This window comes from Nuphar pumila, chromosome 17 (assembly GCF_984573655.1).
Source record: "Nuphar pumila chromosome 17, dmNupPumi1.hap1.1, whole genome shotgun sequence".
Lineage (NCBI taxonomy): Eukaryota > Viridiplantae > Streptophyta > Magnoliopsida > Nymphaeales > Nymphaeaceae > Nuphar > Nuphar pumila.
This window is the reverse complement of record NC_143265.1, coordinates 64,741,810-64,760,959: the sequence shown is the minus strand read 5'-3', so window position 1 is coordinate 64,760,959 and position 19,150 is coordinate 64,741,810. Positions and strand designations below refer to the sequence as shown.

Genomic DNA, 19,150 nt, shown 5'->3' with positions numbered 1-19,150 from the left:
AAATGGACGAAGGTGTGCTGTGCTCATTCGGCTGTTTTTAAAAATGTTCTGGTTTTATGTGGGTCTGTTTTTAGAATACAGGGCAAAAAAATGACACGCCTAGCAAAAGGAAAACTCCTTGAAAAATTGTTAAATTTACCACCCTTGACGAATGAGCAATGCACACGAAAATGATCCAATAAAAGAACCGAAAGAAATCAACAGGAAGGTCTGAAGAAGTTCATTTTATTTCTCTTCTTCACCAACCTTTCAAACCTCTCTCTCTCTCTCTCTCATATCTTAAAGGAATGGGGGTGGGCATGGATTCATCGGTTTCTCGCGTACCAGAAGTCGTCCGCCAGCAGTGAGAATGGAGGAACCATCGAGCACCGCCTTGGCTGCTTCGTCAGAGGGCGCCGTCGACCGCACACCGTTGCTAGCAGCGGCCGCGAGCAACGGCGATGGGGCAGCTGGCCTCCGCAACAACCTGGCCGTTCTGATCACCCGCGCGGCCAGCCGGCGAGGCCTGCGTGAGCCGTCCGTGATGGTCCGCCAGACGGCCGCCCGGCAGCTCGAAGAGCGTCGGGCCGATTGGGGCTACTCGAAGCCTGTTGTTGCTCTCGACATCATGTGGAACCTCGTCTTCATCTTCGTCTCCATTGTCGTGCTTTCTTCTTCGGTTAACGAGAAGCCCAACACTCCAATTAGGGTCTGGATATGCGGCTACACCTTGCAGTGCCTCCTGCACGTCCTCTTTGTCTCAATGGAGTACCGGATGAGGAACAGCCGGCGCTCGCCCGGCAACGGTGCTGCTCCTGCTGGCGGCTTTGAGGAGCAGGATTCGGATGCGAACGAAAGTGAAGACGATGACGAAGACAGAGGGTATGCCTCTGGAAATCGATCCAGGTACATGTACTCACTCTTCACTTCCTATGTGAGATCCTTCTGCAATTTTTCTTCCAACCATGAGAAGCGACTGTTTGAATTTTTGGACTAAGTTACAATATTGGAATCTATGCGGAACGCTGAGAACGATCTTTGAATTTTTACTCTTAACTTGTTCAGAATTGTGAGTTAAAGGTTGCTGTTGCCGTTCTAATAATATTTTTTTTTAGTAATGTGTAGTTCATATTAGAACCAATCTTTCAACATCCAAAAGAATAGGAATCTATCATTTGGTATGGTACAATGATGAGTGCAAGGCAGTTGCTTCCCGGAATAAAGCAACAACGTTTTTTATTTTTTTGAAGGACGCTGATGGAAAATTACAAATGATAACCCACTTGGGGTAGCCGCCAATCCAGTGGCTTGTCCTTCCATAACAGATTATGACAATTACGAAGCCAAAAAAGCACATAGCCCATAGCCAACAAAGGTCCCTTATGCCAAACATCACAAATGACAAAGACACCAGACAAGGCACGAACCAACAGGGATGTCTGATGTCCAGCAACAGCAGCCCTGACCGATCTGCGCGAGTTCTGATTATTAGAGATCAAGCACACATGCGAACCCTGCTGAATATCCGAAAACATAGACAAACACTCACCTTCAACGAAAGATGAATTGCTAACTCTTCATACCCCCTAAGCATAAAAATCTGTCATGAGAGTAAACAACAAAGGAGACTAGATTATATCCTCTAAATGTACAAGATGCAAATGCAGCAAATCTGATAACTAATATAGAGGAATCTGCCAACCAGAAGTTATCAGCTATCAACCCACTTTTGACAAACAGTAAAATAATATTTCCCGAGACACCGGTCAATCTAACACAGCAAAGTGTTCCGAATAAGAAGCCCAAACGATATCATCAATATCAGATCTGCGTGGTAACACCCCATCATGATAAGGCATGTTCCTCAGTTTCCAAATGTTCCAACAAATAATATGGAATGTGATGTCCCATCCAGACTTCAGCCACGGGGGATGATGATTGGATGTCATCCACCATTACAACTCTGAAATAAAATCAGCGTGAGACACTCACTTCTTCCCAAATATGTTGCAAACAAATTTCCAAATCAACTGAGCAGTAGGACACGTGAAGAGCAAATGAGACTGTGTTTCTTCATGCTTGAAGCAAAGGGGGCATCTATTAGGCAGTGCTACCCCTAACCCCTTCAACCTTTCCTTAGTAAGGAGTTTGCCATGACTAGCCAAATACGTAACCCAAGAGGCCCTAGGAGGAGCTTTCTTAGGCCATACATACCCATACCAATCATAAGACGGAGCATATTTACGAATGACATCCCAAATGTCTCTCCTGCTAAGCTCAACTGCACATATAGAACCTCTCCACCAAAGCTTATCAGGGCCCTGGGAGAGCTGAAAAGAAACCAGATCAAGCCACAAACTTTCAAGGCCAGGAAAAGGGGCATGACGTTCAACACACGTCGCCTTCCCGTCCTTGTCACATATTTTTTTCATATTGAACAGTCTGCGTCTTTCCCTCTTCAGGAGAAGAGAGATCAGCGGAGGACCCAACCATGGGTCTATCCAAAACCTAGTGATAGTCTCATCTGCCACCATGCAAGACATAAGTGGTTCAACCTGCTTCCAACCTAGGGGTGGCAATCGGGTCGGGTTGGTGGGTCGGGTTGGGGGGTTGGCGTGTCAGCATACCTCAACCCGAACCCGACCCGTTTATTAAACGGGTCAGCTGTGGCAAACACGAACCCGACCCGTTTAATAAACGGGTAACCCGACACGACCCGCCAACCCATTTAATAAATGGGTTGGGTCGGGTAAACGGCTTTTCAGGTTCGCGGGTCAGATTGGCAGGTCGGGTTGGCGGTTGGCGGATCGGGTTGGCAGGTTGGCGGGTCGGGCAGACGGGTTGGCGGGTTGACCCACCCGCCTAACCCGTTTATTAAACGGGTCAGCCGGGTTGGCGGGTTGGCATACCCCCAACCCGAACCCGACCTGTTTAATAAACGGGTTACGCGGGTCGACCCGTTTATTAAACGGGTTGGCTTAAGCCCAACCCGAACCCGCCTAAGAGGCGGGTTGGCGGGTCGGGTTGGCGGGTCGTGTCAGAAATTGCCACCCCTATTCCAACCCCATAAGATGCCCTTCCAAGCTCCTGAACTAACATTTGCATTTGCTCCCCAAGACCTTCTATTGCGAAGATATTTGCATATCCTAAAGACTGCCCAATTTGAATCCCCAAAGAACACATCAATCGTGAGCTTGGCCAGGTAAGAAATGTTCAGCTCCTCAATCCCATGAAGACCCACACCACCCTCACGTTTTGGCTTCCAGAGGACCTCCCAAGCCACCAAGTGAGGCCGCCTCCTAGACTCTGAATCCTGCCACAAAAAATTTCTGAACATAGTTTCCAGCTGCACCACCACCTTCTTAGGGACTTTGAATAACAAGATCCAAAAACTAGGATACAAGTTAATGTATTTTGAATGAACAACAGTCTCCTCACAAGGGATAAAAGCTTAGCCCTCCAAAGTCCAAACTTCCAAGCATTGCTGAATTCTCGTGATGAGAGGCTCACATAGCGACATATTCAGCTTACCAAGACGAATGGGTAACCCCAAGTATTTCATCGTAAGATCACTTAATTGCGAACCAACCAGATTTGAGACTCAATCAACCACTTCCTGATTCACATTAAAGGGCACTATAACTGACTTTTAAGTGCAGTTTTTTCATTGTTGATTTTCATGCCAGCAACAAACTCCAACAAAATATCTTTCACCTTGTTTACCTGATCCTCCAATGGATTACAAAAAAGCAACACGTCATCCGCGAATAATAAATGCGAAATATTCTGATCAAGGTAGGGGACTTTGACAACCTGAGTTGATTATTGAGTTCACATAACTTCGGCCTCCTAGAAAGCCTCTCCATTACAATAACAAACAAGGGGATAAATGGTCACCTTGCCTCAAATCATGAGAGCTCAAAAACTTCTTACTCGGACTTCCACTCACCACAACTTGGAATGAAGCCATAGAGACACAAAGCATAATTCTTTTCACCCATGACGGATGGAACCCCAACCGAATGAGCGAACACTCTAAGAATTTCCAAGATACACGATCATAAGCCTTAGACAAGTCTAATTTCAAACATAAAGCAATTTTTTTCTTGTCAAAAGAATCAATCAACTCATAGGCAAATAAAATACTTTCTCGAATGCCTTTACCCTTTAAAAAAGCTCCTTGGTTCTTCAAAATCACCCTTGTAAGGATATCTATCATCCTAATGACCATTATTTTGTAAATAATCTTGTAAAAAAAATTACACAAAGCAATTAGTCTAAAATTCCTCAGCTGATCCGCACCATGAGATTTCAGAATAAGCGAAATGAAAGTAGAGTTCACGTTTTTAACAATCTTACCTTTGATAAAAAATCTTTCACTGCAGCAATGATATCTCTACCCACAATATCCCAACATTTATGATAAAATAAGCCAGAGAACCCATTTGGACCTGGAGCCTTGTCACCCTTCGCTTGAAAAACCGCTCTTTTAATCTCATCGTCACTAATTGAAGCAAGACTGATTCTTTTCATGGGAGAGACACGGTCTCTCACAGCTTTGGAAGGAGTCAAGCCTGTCATCATCCTCTGCAAGTAGATCCTGAAAAAAATTGAAGCACTCTTCTTCAATATGAGATATCTGTAGTATGGGACCCATCAATAAGGAGCTTATGGATACTATTATAGTGCCTTCTTCCCTTGACTGATACCATGAAGAACTTGGTGTTCTTATCTCCCTCACGGAGCCATCGAGACTTTTGCTTCCACTATGGCTATTTACAACCATGATTTACCTGATTGATGTCAGTCTCTGACCAAATCAAGGATATATACTTACTACAACTAGATGCAGTCATTTAATTGAAAGCTGATATAAGAAATGTGTTCGAGTGCTATTTTACCAACTGCTATAGATTTTACTTTTTAGATACAAAATTCTCATATGAGCAATCAGCTCACAACTTGTGTGAGAAATAGGCTGTTCATTTATGAGTCAATTTGTTAAAAATTGAATGCTCTATCTCCATATATGAAACTTCCAAATTTCTTCTGTTTTGTAATAGCGATTCACTTTGTTCTTGTCGTTTAATTTTTCATTCTGATATCTTGCATTGCTTGACAGATTTTTCTGTCTGTATACTCTAGGGATGTCATGTTTACTTACTACAGTACATTTGCATGTTTTGTATTTTTTATGATGTCTTGTGATGTTGTAAATCACCCGGAAACAATTTATGCAATGTGGGTTGCTGTTACTGGTCTTTGAAACATCCAACCTGATACATAGTGATCTATGCTACAGGACACTTAGCATGCAAATCCTATATCAACACGATCTAACACTTGGACATGACAACACTTTATGGGCACAGTGAACCAGTTTCACACAGTCAGCATTGTGTCACTAACTTTATCTATTTTTTTTTGTGATCCTATTTACTTATTTTATATTCATTTGAATTCTTTTTCTTTTGAATTTTGTCATCAATTACATTGCATTTCAATTTCAATTTCAATTTACTTTCATTATTTGATGTTCCTAATTGTAGCAATTTAGAATTGTTGTTTTATATACACACACACATACATACATACATCTATGTTGTGTACAACCGTGTTCCGTGTCCTAATTATTGAAAATTATCGAATCGTACCAAGTGGATCCGCATCATGTCCCTCTCTCGCATCCGTATCCATGTGACATAGATGGTGATTGAACTATATTGGTAAGAGTTTGTGCATCTGTATGTCTTTAATGACCAGTAGTCATCTAAGGTGCTCTGGGATTTGAGGGAGGAGGTTTCATCGTTCATTCAAGTAAGAGTTTGCACTATTTTTCTTTACTTTTTGATAATCCAACTTGGTGGTGGCTGCTAATGGGAGTTGAATCCAGCTGCTTTATTCATCCAGATACTATGTTCTATAGTATAGCAGTTTGTTCATGATAACATGAGAATGGTCTGGTTTAAGGTTGCCAGACTGGGTAGAGGAAGTGGAAGCGAGAAATAAGACTTTTTAAAATGTATAGGAAGCGAGAAGCGAATGAAAAGATTATCGCGACTGGGTCTGGATCTCAGGATCTAGACCCAATCTGTTTTAGTTGTATTTAAACACATGCTCATTAATGGCATGTTGTAAATTCCATACTTTGTGTAAAGGGTGTTTTTGTACCCTAATAAAAGTGTACGTGTGTATATCTAATAGAGAATACAACAAACCCAAATTGAGTGGGTTTTTTGCAGCCATCGATATCTTTCTCTCTCTGTGCTTCTCTTTCTCTTGTGTTGAAGGTGGAATACCATTTCTAACATGGTATCAGAGCAACAGATCCCTTGAAGATTGTGTCCAGCCTCCTTGCTATTCTCTAAAGGTATTTTTCTCTTGATTCTCATTGTCTCTTCCTTTCTTCCCAATCCAACGATTTCTTCTTATCCTGTTTGTTTCCTCTTTTTCTATTCCTTTCTTCATACAACATATTCTTTTCTGATTTCTCCTATAAAATATTCTTTTCTAACCCCACAAATCTGAATTCATGTTTGTGTGATTTCAAAGTTTGAAATCACGTCAAACCCATCCCTTATCTTTCCTCATAATTAACGTCAGAACTGAATCTGACCTGTCTACTCCTGTACGTTCGCTTTACTTCCTTGATTGATTAATATCATTCTGTCTACCTCTCAACTTTGGAATTTTCCCTTTTAAAAAGAAAATACGATTAGATAAAACACGTTATTTTCATATTAACGTGCCTTCTTACTGATTGATCCATATTTCCTTTAGAGCAGTTTCTTTTCTTTCTCACTGCATATTCTGTTTTCTGTCTTGGGTCTGCAGGTACAAAAAAAAACAACAACAACCGAGTTCTGAGTTTACTTTGTTTGCTCTAAAAGTGATTTCTCTTTCCAGTCTCTTAATCCTTCTTATTTTTCACCCATTGACTATGGACTCATTCCCTTCTTCTCACTCTGGCCTATCTTCCAACTTTCTCAATAAGCTTGTATATGAGAAAGTGAACAATTTCAACTTTTTAACCTGGAAGAGACAAATCATCTCATTCATAAGGAGTCAGGATCTTTCTGGACTTCTGGATGACTCTGTTCCTGTCCCTCCAGAGTTCTTATCACAAGAAGGCAAAAATGGAGAGGGTGAAACTTCATATTCCAGATGACTGCTCAACTATGTAGTTATGGCATCGTCTTGTTCAAACATATTCTCAAGTTTCTCAGGATAGAATTTTATTTTTAAAGAAAGAGTTTCAAATGCTGAGGAAGGACTCCATGACGGTCATGGAGTACTTAAACAAAATGAAGACTATCACAGATCGGTTGGCCATCGTGGGTTGTGCGGTCAATGACAAAGATATGGTGCAACAGACTTTGAGCGGACTGGGACTCGATTATCACATGATGGTTACTTCTTTGCTGTGTTTGCCAGACTTACCTACTTTTGAAGACCTTCGTGCTAAGCTCTTACAATATGAGATGACCTTGAAGGGATTCTTCGAAGGTATTCACAATCCCATTGGAGCACATGAGGTCCTTGCCACAGGTGTTACTTATGGTCGAGAACGTGGCAGGTGTGAATATCGGGAAACGGGAGGTCAAGAGAAGAATGGACAAGGAGCCCGTGGAATTTTACCTACTCCCAGTATGTCTCCTAATCTGCAAAGGCAAAGGACGATACCTACCTGCTTTCTCTGCAACAAAATGGGGCACATCAAAGCAAATTGCTGGTATAACCCGCAAAATCGAGGGAAACAATTGGAGACAAGAAAGGGACCAGATACATTGAAGAATACTGGGGAAGTCAAGGAGTTGTTATCTGCATTGGCTGAATTGAACATCAAACAGAATGATCACGGTACTTGGTATGTTGATTCTAGTGCAGCCACCCATGTTACTGGTGATGCTGGTAAGCTCCTAAATCTTGCTCCTTATATTGGTAGAAATAGTATTGTCACTGGAGATGGGTCTTATCACCATATTTCGCACATTGAAAATTTTGTAATTCCTATGTCCAACTCTTCTTTTGCTCTTTCAAATGTCATTCATGCTCCTAATATCAAGAAAAATATTGTTTTAGTCTCTAAACTTGTCGATGACATTAATGCTTCAGTCGAGTTTACCCCTTTTTCTGTTCATGTTAAGGACCTTCACACGAGGGAAACGTTCGCTGAAGGAAAACATCAAGGGAATATGTACGTGTTTCAAGAGAATCCTTCCTCTCGTGTTTAACCTGTTGATTCCATCTTGAAGCTCACATCATCATCTTCAGCTTCTCCTGAGAGTGTTTTTAATCTTTCTGAATGTATTGAGACGAATCTTTGGCATGGTTGTCTGGGTCATTGTAGTAGTCGTTTTATTGATAAACTTGTTTCAAGCAGTCTTATTTCCAAATCAAGTTTGAATTTAAGTGTCGATAATAAAAAATGTTCCAGTTGTCTTCAGTGTAAGAGTTATGTTCTCCCATTTCATTCCATTAATAAAAGAGCTTCAAGACCATTTGAAATTATATGTTCTGATGTTTGGGGTCCCGCTCAAGTTCCTTCCATGTCTGACACTAGATATTATCTCATTTTTGTTGATAACTATTCTTGATATACATGGATCTTCTTCATGAAAAGTAAATCTGAAACCTTCAAATTGTTTCAGAATTTTCATACCTTTGTTTAAAATAAATTCTCTGAGAATATTACGTGTTTCCAATGTGATGGAGGGGTGAGTTCTCGTTAAATGACTTTATTAATTTCCTCCAGACAAATGAAATAAGTAGGCATGTGTCTTGCCCTCATACACCTCAACAGAATGAGATTGCTGAACGGAAGCATCACCATATTGTTGAAAGTGCAATGAGTATGATGCATGATAGTAATCTTTCTGTTACCTTATGGGCAAAGGCCTTTCATATAGCAGTTTATGTTATAAATCGATTGCCCATGAATATCTTGGAAAACAAATCACCTCATTTTTCTTTGCATGGTGTGCATCCAAATTATCAAGATTTGCGTGTATTTGGGTGTGTATGTTATGTTCATGTTGACAGTTCAATGCGACACAAGTTTCAGGATAAAGCCTTACAGTGCAGATTTGTGGGATATGCTGATGATTACAAAGGATATAGATGCTATGATCCTGTGTGCAAACGTATCAAGATATCCAAAAATGTTGTGTTTGATGAATCCAATTTTGGTCATAATTTAGACACTCCTCCTGAAATTGAAACTTACCACCCATGGCTGAACTCAGATCTCTTTTCTAGTATTGACGGTGTTTGCTCTACAGACTATAATCAAAGAGATGAGGCAAACGTGTCTACTGATGTGCAAAGAATTCAGGAAAGTGTGATATTTGAATCATCATTGGCTCCCGAAAGGTATAAAGGCATTGTTTACTCTCGACGTGAGAAGGAGATCTTCCCCAACCCTAATCAGGAGCTGAATTCTCCTTCTGCTTCCATTCAATCACCTGTACATAGAAGGTCTACCCAGACTCGGCATCCTATTGATAGGTGGGTTAGTTATGAGAACTTCACAATGAATTTTCAATTTTTCTTAACTGCCTTAGGCAAAGAAGATCAACCCACCACGTTTTATCAAGCAGTAAATTCTAAAAGATGGATTGAAGCTATGAACGAAGAAATGGAGGCTCTTCATAAGTGTGGCACTTGGGATATAGTTTCCAGACCACACAATTGAAATGTGGTTGGTTCAGAGTGGGTGTATAAGATAAAGTATAAGCCGGATGGTACTATCAAGCGATACAAGGCTCGACTGATTGCCAAAGGCTTCACACAGGAGCCAGGACAAGACTATGATGAATCCTTCAGTCCAGTCATGAAAATGGTACTATCCGCATTATATTGTCATTGGCTATTGAGCACCAATGGACTCTTAGTCAACTGGATGTAAAAAATGCTTTTCTCCATGGAACTCTGAAGGAGGAAGTATATATGGAGCAATCCACTGGGTATGCTGAAGGGAACTCCAAAGAATACATGTGCAAATTAAAGAGAGCTATATATGGTCTGAAACAAGCATTTCGATCTTGGTTTGATAGTTTCTCTCTTGAAGTAGAAAAATATGGTTTTAGTCGGTCTCTTCTTGACCATTCTCTTTTCATATTCAAATGCAAAGATATAGTTACCCTGTTATTGATATATGTTGATGACATTATCATTACAGGTAACTTTAATGAACATATTGAACAGGTCAAAGAACTTTTGAACCATAGATTTAAGATGAAAGATCTTGGTAAACTGCGATACTTTCTTGGAGTAGAAGTTGATAGGACTCCTGAAGGTATGACACTCAACATAAGTATACTGTTGATGTTCTTAGCAAGGCAGGTATGGCAGATTGCAAGCCTCTAAGCACACCCAGTGTACTTCATCAGAAACTAAGTTCCCAAGATGGAGATTTGTATGAGGACCCTACAGGATATCGTAGGGTAGTCAGAATGCTTCAATATCTTACCTTCACTTGACCTGACATTGTCTATTCGGTCAATCAGGTATCTCAGTTCATGCATGAACCACATATTGGACATATGAAAGCTATTAAACGCATTCTTCGATATTTGAAGGGAACTATTGACGATGGTCTTCTATACAGAAAGAGTATGCATGGCCATCACATGCATGAATTTCTTACTTACACAGATGCAGATTGGGCAGGAGATCCAGATGAGCGTAGATCAGTCTCAGGATATTGTGTTTTCATTGGCCTAAATCTTGTCTCCTAGAGCAGTAGAAAACAAAAGGCCATTGCCAGGTCGAGCACAAAAGCTGAATACAGATCAATGGCAGCTGCTACAGCCGAAGTGACATGGATTAGACACCTATTGGCAGAAGTAGGAGAATCGATTTCTAAAAGCATTCTCTTGTGTGACAATCAAAGTGCTATCAACATGTCATTCAATCCCATCTACCACAGTCGTGCCAAGCATATTGAAATTGATCAACATTTTGTAAGACAGAAGGTCGAAGAGAAGAAAATTGAACCAGAATACGTTCGGACTGCTGATCAAGTTGCTGACTTGTTTACAAAAGGACTTATCAAGGACAAATTTTGGATGTTAAAAGGCAAGTTGTTCATGGTTCAAACCCATGTACAACTTGAGGGGGGGTGAAAAGATTATCACGACTGGGTCTGGATCTCAGGATCCAGACCCAATCTGTTTTAGTTGTATTTAAACACATGCTCATTAATGGCATGTTGTGAGCATGTTGTAAATTCCATACTTTGTGTAAAGGGTGTTTTTGTACCCTAATAAAAGTGTACGTGTGTATATCTAATAGAGAATACAACAAACTCAAATTGAGTGGGTTTTCTGCAGCCATCGATATCTCTCTCCCTCTGTGCTTCTCTTTCTCTTGTGTTGAAGGTGGGATATCATTTCTAACAGCGAAGAATCAATTTAAAAGCGAAACGTGAATAAACAAGGAAACAATATGGGAGCTGAATAAGAATTAAACAAGAAGCAAATAAAAACTAACACATGGGAAGTGAGTGGAAGCATGAGAGAGCACATGAAAAACATGAAAAGAAACATGAGAGAAACATATATGAAGCTTGTAGAGAAGCATAGACAAATCCTGTGGGAAGCATAGGAGAAGCGTGGAAGAATTGAGATTCCCATGAAGTTTCAAAATCAAGGAGTATCGTACTTTTGAAGCAAGTTTCTAAGAAGCGCCACATACATAAGAAGCTTCCGGTAACTCTGATCTGGTTAGCCAATTTTTAGAAATATCTTGATACTCTTGAGATGCACTCTTAGCTTTTACTTCTTCCCTTCTAATGGTGTCTATGCAAACGTCACTTTGAAACATTCATTTGGTTGGTTTCTTTATTTGATTCATTCATGAGCTCGTATGGAACTATGAGTTGCCTTTCTGGTTTCTATGTATCGTTCTTCTTTTTAACCTTCAATTTTATGTGGCTTTTTCTTGTTGATGACTTAGATGGACCTACTTACAATAGTGGCACCTCTGATCAGAAGCAGTTGTGATTCTTGTGCAGCATTGCCAAACGATGTGAATCTGTTAATACAATGGCATCCTTCCTCTGGTGGATAGTTGGATTCTATTGGGTGATTTCTGAAGGTGAGACTCTTCTGCAAAATGCTCCCCGTCTCTACTGGTAAGGGCCATGAGTATTCTATTATGTTTTACTGTAATAATAATAATTTGCATAGTAAAAATAAATTTGGGGTTATCTTAAGTTGTACATCTTCATAGATAAAACTTTGTGCTGCATAACTGGTACATGTTCATACATAAAGCTTTAGAGAGAGTGTTAGGACATTCTGGTTGTGGCATGATTCAGTGAAATTCCTTTATGATTTTCTCTATTTATATTGCAAATTATGAATTGCATTGCTGAAATCCTGGTAGGTTTTAGTACTCATTTTGTAGTGCTCTGATTAGGATTTTTATCCTATGAATAGAACCAACGTAGTGCCACCCATCACTAAGAGATCTATTAGGGGTCATGGCCACCCACCCAAATTATGAGTTTGCTTTCTCTACAGATTCCCTTCATCTTCTTTCTTACTTCCATAAAGTGTCCTCTTGTCTTCAACCAGGTGCTGCTTTGTAAAACCTTTAAATTTTTTTTAAGCGAAAAAAAAATAAAGGAATTGCCTTATTTCGAGTTAAAAATGTGTTTTTACCTTTTTAATGTCAGTTTTAGGTGTTTTATACGCTTAATTATATTGTTCTAACAGGATGGTAAAATGGTCATTTCAATAATTTTTGAAGGTAAAATATCATTAAAATATAATATTGTCATGAAAACTTATTGTTTTAAAGAGCATAAAATTATTGGAGTGTTTTCGAGGTGTTTTGAACGTAACAAAATACATTTTAATGGTTTTTAGAACAATTTGGTGAAAAGGGTATTTTGGTCATAAAATTGATTACGAGAAATATTTTAATTTAATAAATTATTGTTTTAAAACCAAATTTCGTCTAAGTTAATACTATGAACCACCAAGTAGTCTTAGTTTTAGTGTTTTTTATTTTGTTTACTTTATTTATTTCGTTATGTAGATTTTCTTTTCCCTTTGTATCGTATAAATTGTTTTTTTTATTTAGTTATTTAGGTTCCTTGGGTCTAGCCCGAACTGGGTCCGATCCAGACCCGATGACACCCCCGTAATAGAAGCCCTAACAAAAAACCCCATTCCTGTTTTCATTTCATCTTTTCCTCTCCCACGCAGCCGCTCGAGCATTTCTGGTTTCCCTCTTTCCTTCCCCATCCACAGACAGGTTGGAGCCGCGCCATCACCGACCTCCGCCCGACCAACGCCATCTCTCCCTTCTTCCTCCCTCCTCTCTTCTTTCCCGTCTTCTTTTCCTCCTTTCTCCTGTGTTTCTTTTTCGCTCGAGTGCCGACCGAAGCGCACCACAGGCTAATTCCTTGCGTTATCGGTCCCTTTTTTCGGTTTGTTTCTTTGGGTTGGACTTGTTAGTGTGCCGCTTCAGGGTTTTCGCAAATCGGTTTACTGAATTTCGTTTTGATTTTTATTGCTCGTAAGGGAAAGTGTATTTAGAATTTATCATTTGTGTGTGCAGCGGTAGAGCTCTCTCTTTGTAAGAGGGACGAGTAGATCGTGTTGTGCGATAGTTGCTCTGGACTTTCAGGACCCCGAGTTTCGTTTTACCTTTCATCATATCGAAAATGTAGGATTCCTAAACTAAAATTTTAGAATATTATTCATGTTGTATGATAGAATTTAAAAGTTAGTTAATATGCACACCGAGTTCGTAGCATAGTCACATTGCCAGCAAATGATTAAAAATGTATTGTATTGTATGTATATTTGTGCATTGCAGGTGCGTAGTTGAGCAAATTGCGCGATGCTTAATGCTAAGCATCGCAAACGGCTAAAAATGTAAATGCAAAAAGAAATAAGAAAAATGCAAATGCAAAAGCATGCAAATCGGGTAAATACCCGTGGTAAGTAAGTGGTGCAAACACACTACAGGTTAATTACTTTCTTGAATGCAACACTCTCCTGCTCACACACTCACTTAGTTGTTGATATTAGAGTGTGTTTGTTGCAGGTATATGTTTGACATTGTTGTGAAATAAATGGTTGACTGTATTGCTGTACTTGAATTGACTAACATCAAATGCTTGCATGACATTATATATATTTTTTTGAGCTTGCCATGCATGTGAAATTTGTATAATGAAAACATACCTAAAATGAATGTATCATGCTTATGATGATGATTACATTTTTCTTTAGATCTTGTTAATGTGTGCAAGTATGATGTGATGTGTTTTGTGCATGAGATAATGAAATTATCTATGCATGCATGATAACTCATGTGAGTGCATCTTGTGTTAAGCATGTTGAGATTAAATCAGGCATGAAATCATGTTAGAATTGAATAATGCATGTGAGCATATATAGTGAAATCATGATATGATAGGGTCATGCATGAAAGTGAATACAAATTGTTATGAACATGCATGGGAGCATGTAAATTTGAATTATGCATATGACATAGACTTTGATATCATACATGAGAGCATGTAAATTTGAATAATGCAAGTGGTATAGACTTTGATATCATGCATAATAGCATGTAAATTTGAATTATGCAAGTAGTATAGACTTTGATATCATGCATGAGAGCATGTAAGCTTAAGTGATGCAAGTGGCATAGACTTTTGAATTCATGCATGAGGGAATGAGAGAGTTATCTTGTGAGAATATATTGCTGAGCTCTGACCTATGACTTAATAATAAAGACAACCTCGAACCATGGGTCCATTTGAGGCACCGACAATGTCGAGTTTTCTGAGATGGTTGGATCCGTTCCGATCTCGTGTTTTCTCGGGAGAGAGAAGGACTGTACAAGCCTTGTGGGAGGTGTTTCGAGGGTTGAAGGCGCCTCTTGTTCTCGTCCCACGGAGGTTAGGGGACAGGTCTACCAATGAGTTCTAGGCGGTAGGACCACAACTCTGCAGAGTTATAGATGCATGACCGATTTTTCGTCGGCGATTTTGGTTTGGCACAGGTCAAGACCTGGGACCATGGGTTCGTTCTCCCAACCGCTGCATTGTAGGGTTTAATCGCTTGGGAAAGAACCAGTTAAGCCATAGAAGGGAAATAAAAAATATATAGAATAATGAATACTCCTATGGTTGTTTCTGGATGTCTATACCCTCTTTTGTACTAGATGTGTTTGAATAACAAGAGAAATAATTAATTAGATTTTTAGTATGACTCCTTCTATATGCATAATCATATATTGTGAACATGTAGAGACTTTTAAGTTTGTATGATTATTGCATATGAATTTTGTCACATGTGAATGAAAAAGACATGTTTATGATTGATCATGTGATTTGACCCCTTGTTACAAGCTAAGGGCTTGGTTGATGCACGTGAGGTACCTGTGTGTGCGAGGCACACAGGAAGGGTCAAGATAGGACCTGTTCCATTATTATATTTGTATGCAAAATGCATAATCATTCTGACAAATGACATATGAATTTATAATTGAAATACTGCATGCCTTAGTCATAAGTTAGACATGAGAATGTTTTCTTTTGAGTATAAAGAAAGCGAATGATGACATTGTATGATAGATTGTATTTTTACTTCACTTTGGAGTATGCTATGAATTGTTAGTTTCATACATTTATGCAAATGATCATTTTGTGTATGAATGGATATAAAGTTGATTGCCATGAATTAAAATGAGAATGATTTGAGTTTCCATGCATACAAGTGATGTAATTATGAATGTCGTGAAATGATTGATGGTTTATGTGATTGAATATCATGTTTATTATGATGTGGATTGTTAAAATATATATGTTCTCTCTCTCTCTCTATATATATATGTGAAATACCCGATAGGGGTATTTTGGTCATTTTACACAATTGTTTTTAGAAACAACTATTTTATGTAATTAATTATTTTTAGTTCTTTTATTTTTTTTATATTGAAAAGGGATTCATGCATAAGGGCCCCACATAGAGCCGTTGGGGCCCCAACGGTCACAAATGTGACTGTTGGGGCTCCCAACGTCTCTATGGGGAGCCCCCAATGGGTCCCCTTTTTCAGCCCTCATTTTTTGTATAAATAGGGGGTTCCCCCCTCTTGTATTCTATGGCCTTTTAGGCCCTCATTCAATAAAGCATATGTAACTTATGCCTCTTCGTAGGCTTATTGTGGTGTCTCTTAGTGGACCATTTTGTTATTCCCCATTGTGGGGTTGTATTTGTCCAATTTTGAAACTTATGAATGCATTATGCATTCTTGTAATTCTTTTCGGCGTACTTTCTAACATGGTATCAGAGCATAGTTATAATCAAGCTAGTCCTTCGGTGCATCGAAAAGCGTGATGTTCAAAAAATAAAAAAAGTGGTGAAGTTTTTGTTGCCTCTTTTCTTTTTCTACGTTTTGATGAAGCGTTTGTTATCTCTTATCTCTCTTCCTTCTACTTGGGATTACTTGGCATGTATTCTTACACTTTTCAAGTATTTAACCCATGCATTACACATAAGAAAAACACTTGTTTTTTTTCTACCATTGAATATATATATATATATAGATATATATAAACATATATAAACATATATATACATATATAGTATGTTTTAAAAGGAAATGTATGAAAATGTATGTTTTTTTCTAAAATAGTATTTTAACCATCATTGAACTTATTTAAGGAAACTAGATATATGTAGTATGTTTTGAATCTTGAAGCCTTTTTTGAAAATAACTCTAATATATATATATATATATACACATGTATATATATATGTATATATATATATATATATATATATATATATATATAACCATGAATTATTTATTCTAGATGTTTCGTCAATCATTGTCTTATCTTAATGATTTGATAATGATGTCTTATTTTATAAAATATAAACTTGTTTTTCACACACACACACACACACACACACACACACATATATATATATATATATATGATAATCGTCAAAATACAATTTGTATTTCATCCTTGATAGACATGCATATTCATGTTTGAAATTCTCGATTCGTTACATGCTTAAAAATGTAAAATTTTATATAATCATTTGCATATATGCTTAAACTTGATTGAAAATATGTTTATTTTATGAGACATGTGGCTTTAGTTATTGCATGAGTGCTTTTTCTATGAGAATGTATGCACTTAGTCTCTCATATTGTTTCTTTTATCTATGCATACTCTCTTGTGTCATCTTTTGAAAATATGTATTTTTGTATAACAATTGATAGCATTAAGATTATCTCAATGTTTGAGAATGGTTCTAGATTTTTCATCTCTAGATTGTCGTGAATACATTTTGATAACCATTTTGTAATGCTTTTTAAGCATTCTTTTACATAAATAAAATTGTTTATTCATGTGTGTTGTTCCTCTTTTACCCTTTTTATGGGTTTTGCTTAAAGTGTCTTTTAGACACCTCCTTTTGAGTGTTCAAAGAACATTTGTGGAAGACCACCTTTTGCTTCATTACGTGATAACTCAATGTTCTCTAAAATGTGATTGCATTATGATAAATGATTTCATAACCTTCTTTTGGCTTCATCCCTTAGTGGGTGTGTGTACTCGCACTTTATGTGCATGTTTATTGGTTCATTATTGAACCTATTGCATTCAAAATCATCTTCTTGTGTGGGCTCTATCCCACTTTAATGAGATATTTTCTCTATTTTATGTATGCCTTTTTGACCATGTTGTATTATGAGAGCTTTCGTGAGTTTCCTCTTCTTACATGATATAGAAATTTCATATGCATTATTTGCTTAATGTTTCATGATAAGTCTTTTTTGATATAAATTAAAGAATTGATCATGATTAAGCATAATTCATGTTTATGCAAAATTGTTGTTATGAGGCATATTGTTGTGAGTGAGTATATTGGACCTTTGATTCGATTTTTTAATCGGTCCTCTTTGTAAAAACTTCTATTTGGAAAATGATTTTCTTAAGTGTCTATTGCCTTTTTATGACATTTATATTTGTCCATCACATGTTATTTAATGCATCATTTGTTTGGCCTTATTATTGTTATATTAGAGATGTTTGTTGAGGTGAGTTATGTGCACCTCGTGTTATGTCATTTTAGATTGTCAACTTGTAGTTTGACTCTAAAATGACTTGTTATGTGATCTCTAATTATGAGTGTGTCACTCGTTTATTTTGGCCATTGATTTTATTATGTATATATGTGATGAATGTCTAAAGTTTTAAATCATAAGTATTTTAAGATATATTGAAATTGATAATCTATTAAATGTTTGTCAGTACAAGTCTTATTGCCTCAAGTGTCTTCTCCTTTTATCCCTCTTATCTAAGTGTCAGCATATGTAGACAAGACATATTGTTCACACCTTTGTGTGTGTTGGTAGCCCTTTGTTGGCTTTGTTCTCTTGGTTTAGTAGCTGAACACACTTGTCTTGAGTGTCATCATATGTAGACAAGACACGTTGATTCACACAATTGTGTGTGATTTTAGTCCATGTTGGCATTTGTGTCCTTGTTATAGTCGCTGAGATGTATGCCCATGGTTGGCTTCTTTCACTCGTTTCAAGTGTCATTTTATGTAGACAAGAGATATATTGTCACACATTCGTGTGCGTTTTAGCTCATGGTTGGCTTGGTATTCTTGTTCTAGTAGCTGAACATACTTGATTTTGAGTGTCTTTTTACGTAGACAAAAGATGCTTTTAGTCCATGTTGACGTGTATTCTCTTGTTCTTGTCGTTGATACACTCATTTCAAGTATTATTACACATAGACAAGAGATGTTTATACACACCTTTGTGTGTGTCTTTGGCCTTTAGTGACATTATATTTATGTTCTTGTTCTAGTAGCTTATACACGTGATTTATGGGTATTGGAGGACTAATGAGGTAGTTGCTTGTAGTGGATGAACTATTGTTGAAATTTGCAAAATTTCATTCATATTTTGTTTTTTTTAAGAAATACAAGTGGATCATATCATTGATATGCATATTTGGAAATCAATTTGATATTTTGGCATTTAATCTATGTATTAAGTGCTTATGGTTTTTCGACCACCTTTGTATTTGATATGCATAATGAGTTTTTGTATTTGCAATCATTTAAGTGAGATTTTCCTAAATGTGTAAGGTCCTCTACTCAAATAACATTCA

At 37.9% G+C, this 19,150-nt stretch overlaps 1 protein-coding gene across 1 annotated transcript in view; it reads left to right on the top strand.

Annotated features, from left to right (window-relative positions):
• Window positions 1–349: 349 nt before the first annotated feature.
• LOC149812061 (E3 ubiquitin protein ligase RIE1-like) overlaps window positions 350–19,150 on the top strand; it is a 70,942-nt gene continuing 52,141 nt past the window's right edge. The window contains exons 1-6 of the mRNA XM_089992967.1: window positions 350–885; window positions 1,045–1,048; window positions 7,486–7,626; window positions 7,830–7,890; window positions 9,261–9,351; window positions 11,996–12,115. Coding sequence (XP_089849093.1) covers window positions 350–885; window positions 1,045–1,048; window positions 7,486–7,626; window positions 7,830–7,890; window positions 9,261–9,351; window positions 11,996–12,115 — 953 coding nt within the window. The remainder of the gene's footprint in view (window positions 886–1,044; window positions 1,049–7,485; window positions 7,627–7,829; window positions 7,891–9,260; window positions 9,352–11,995; window positions 12,116–19,150) is intronic.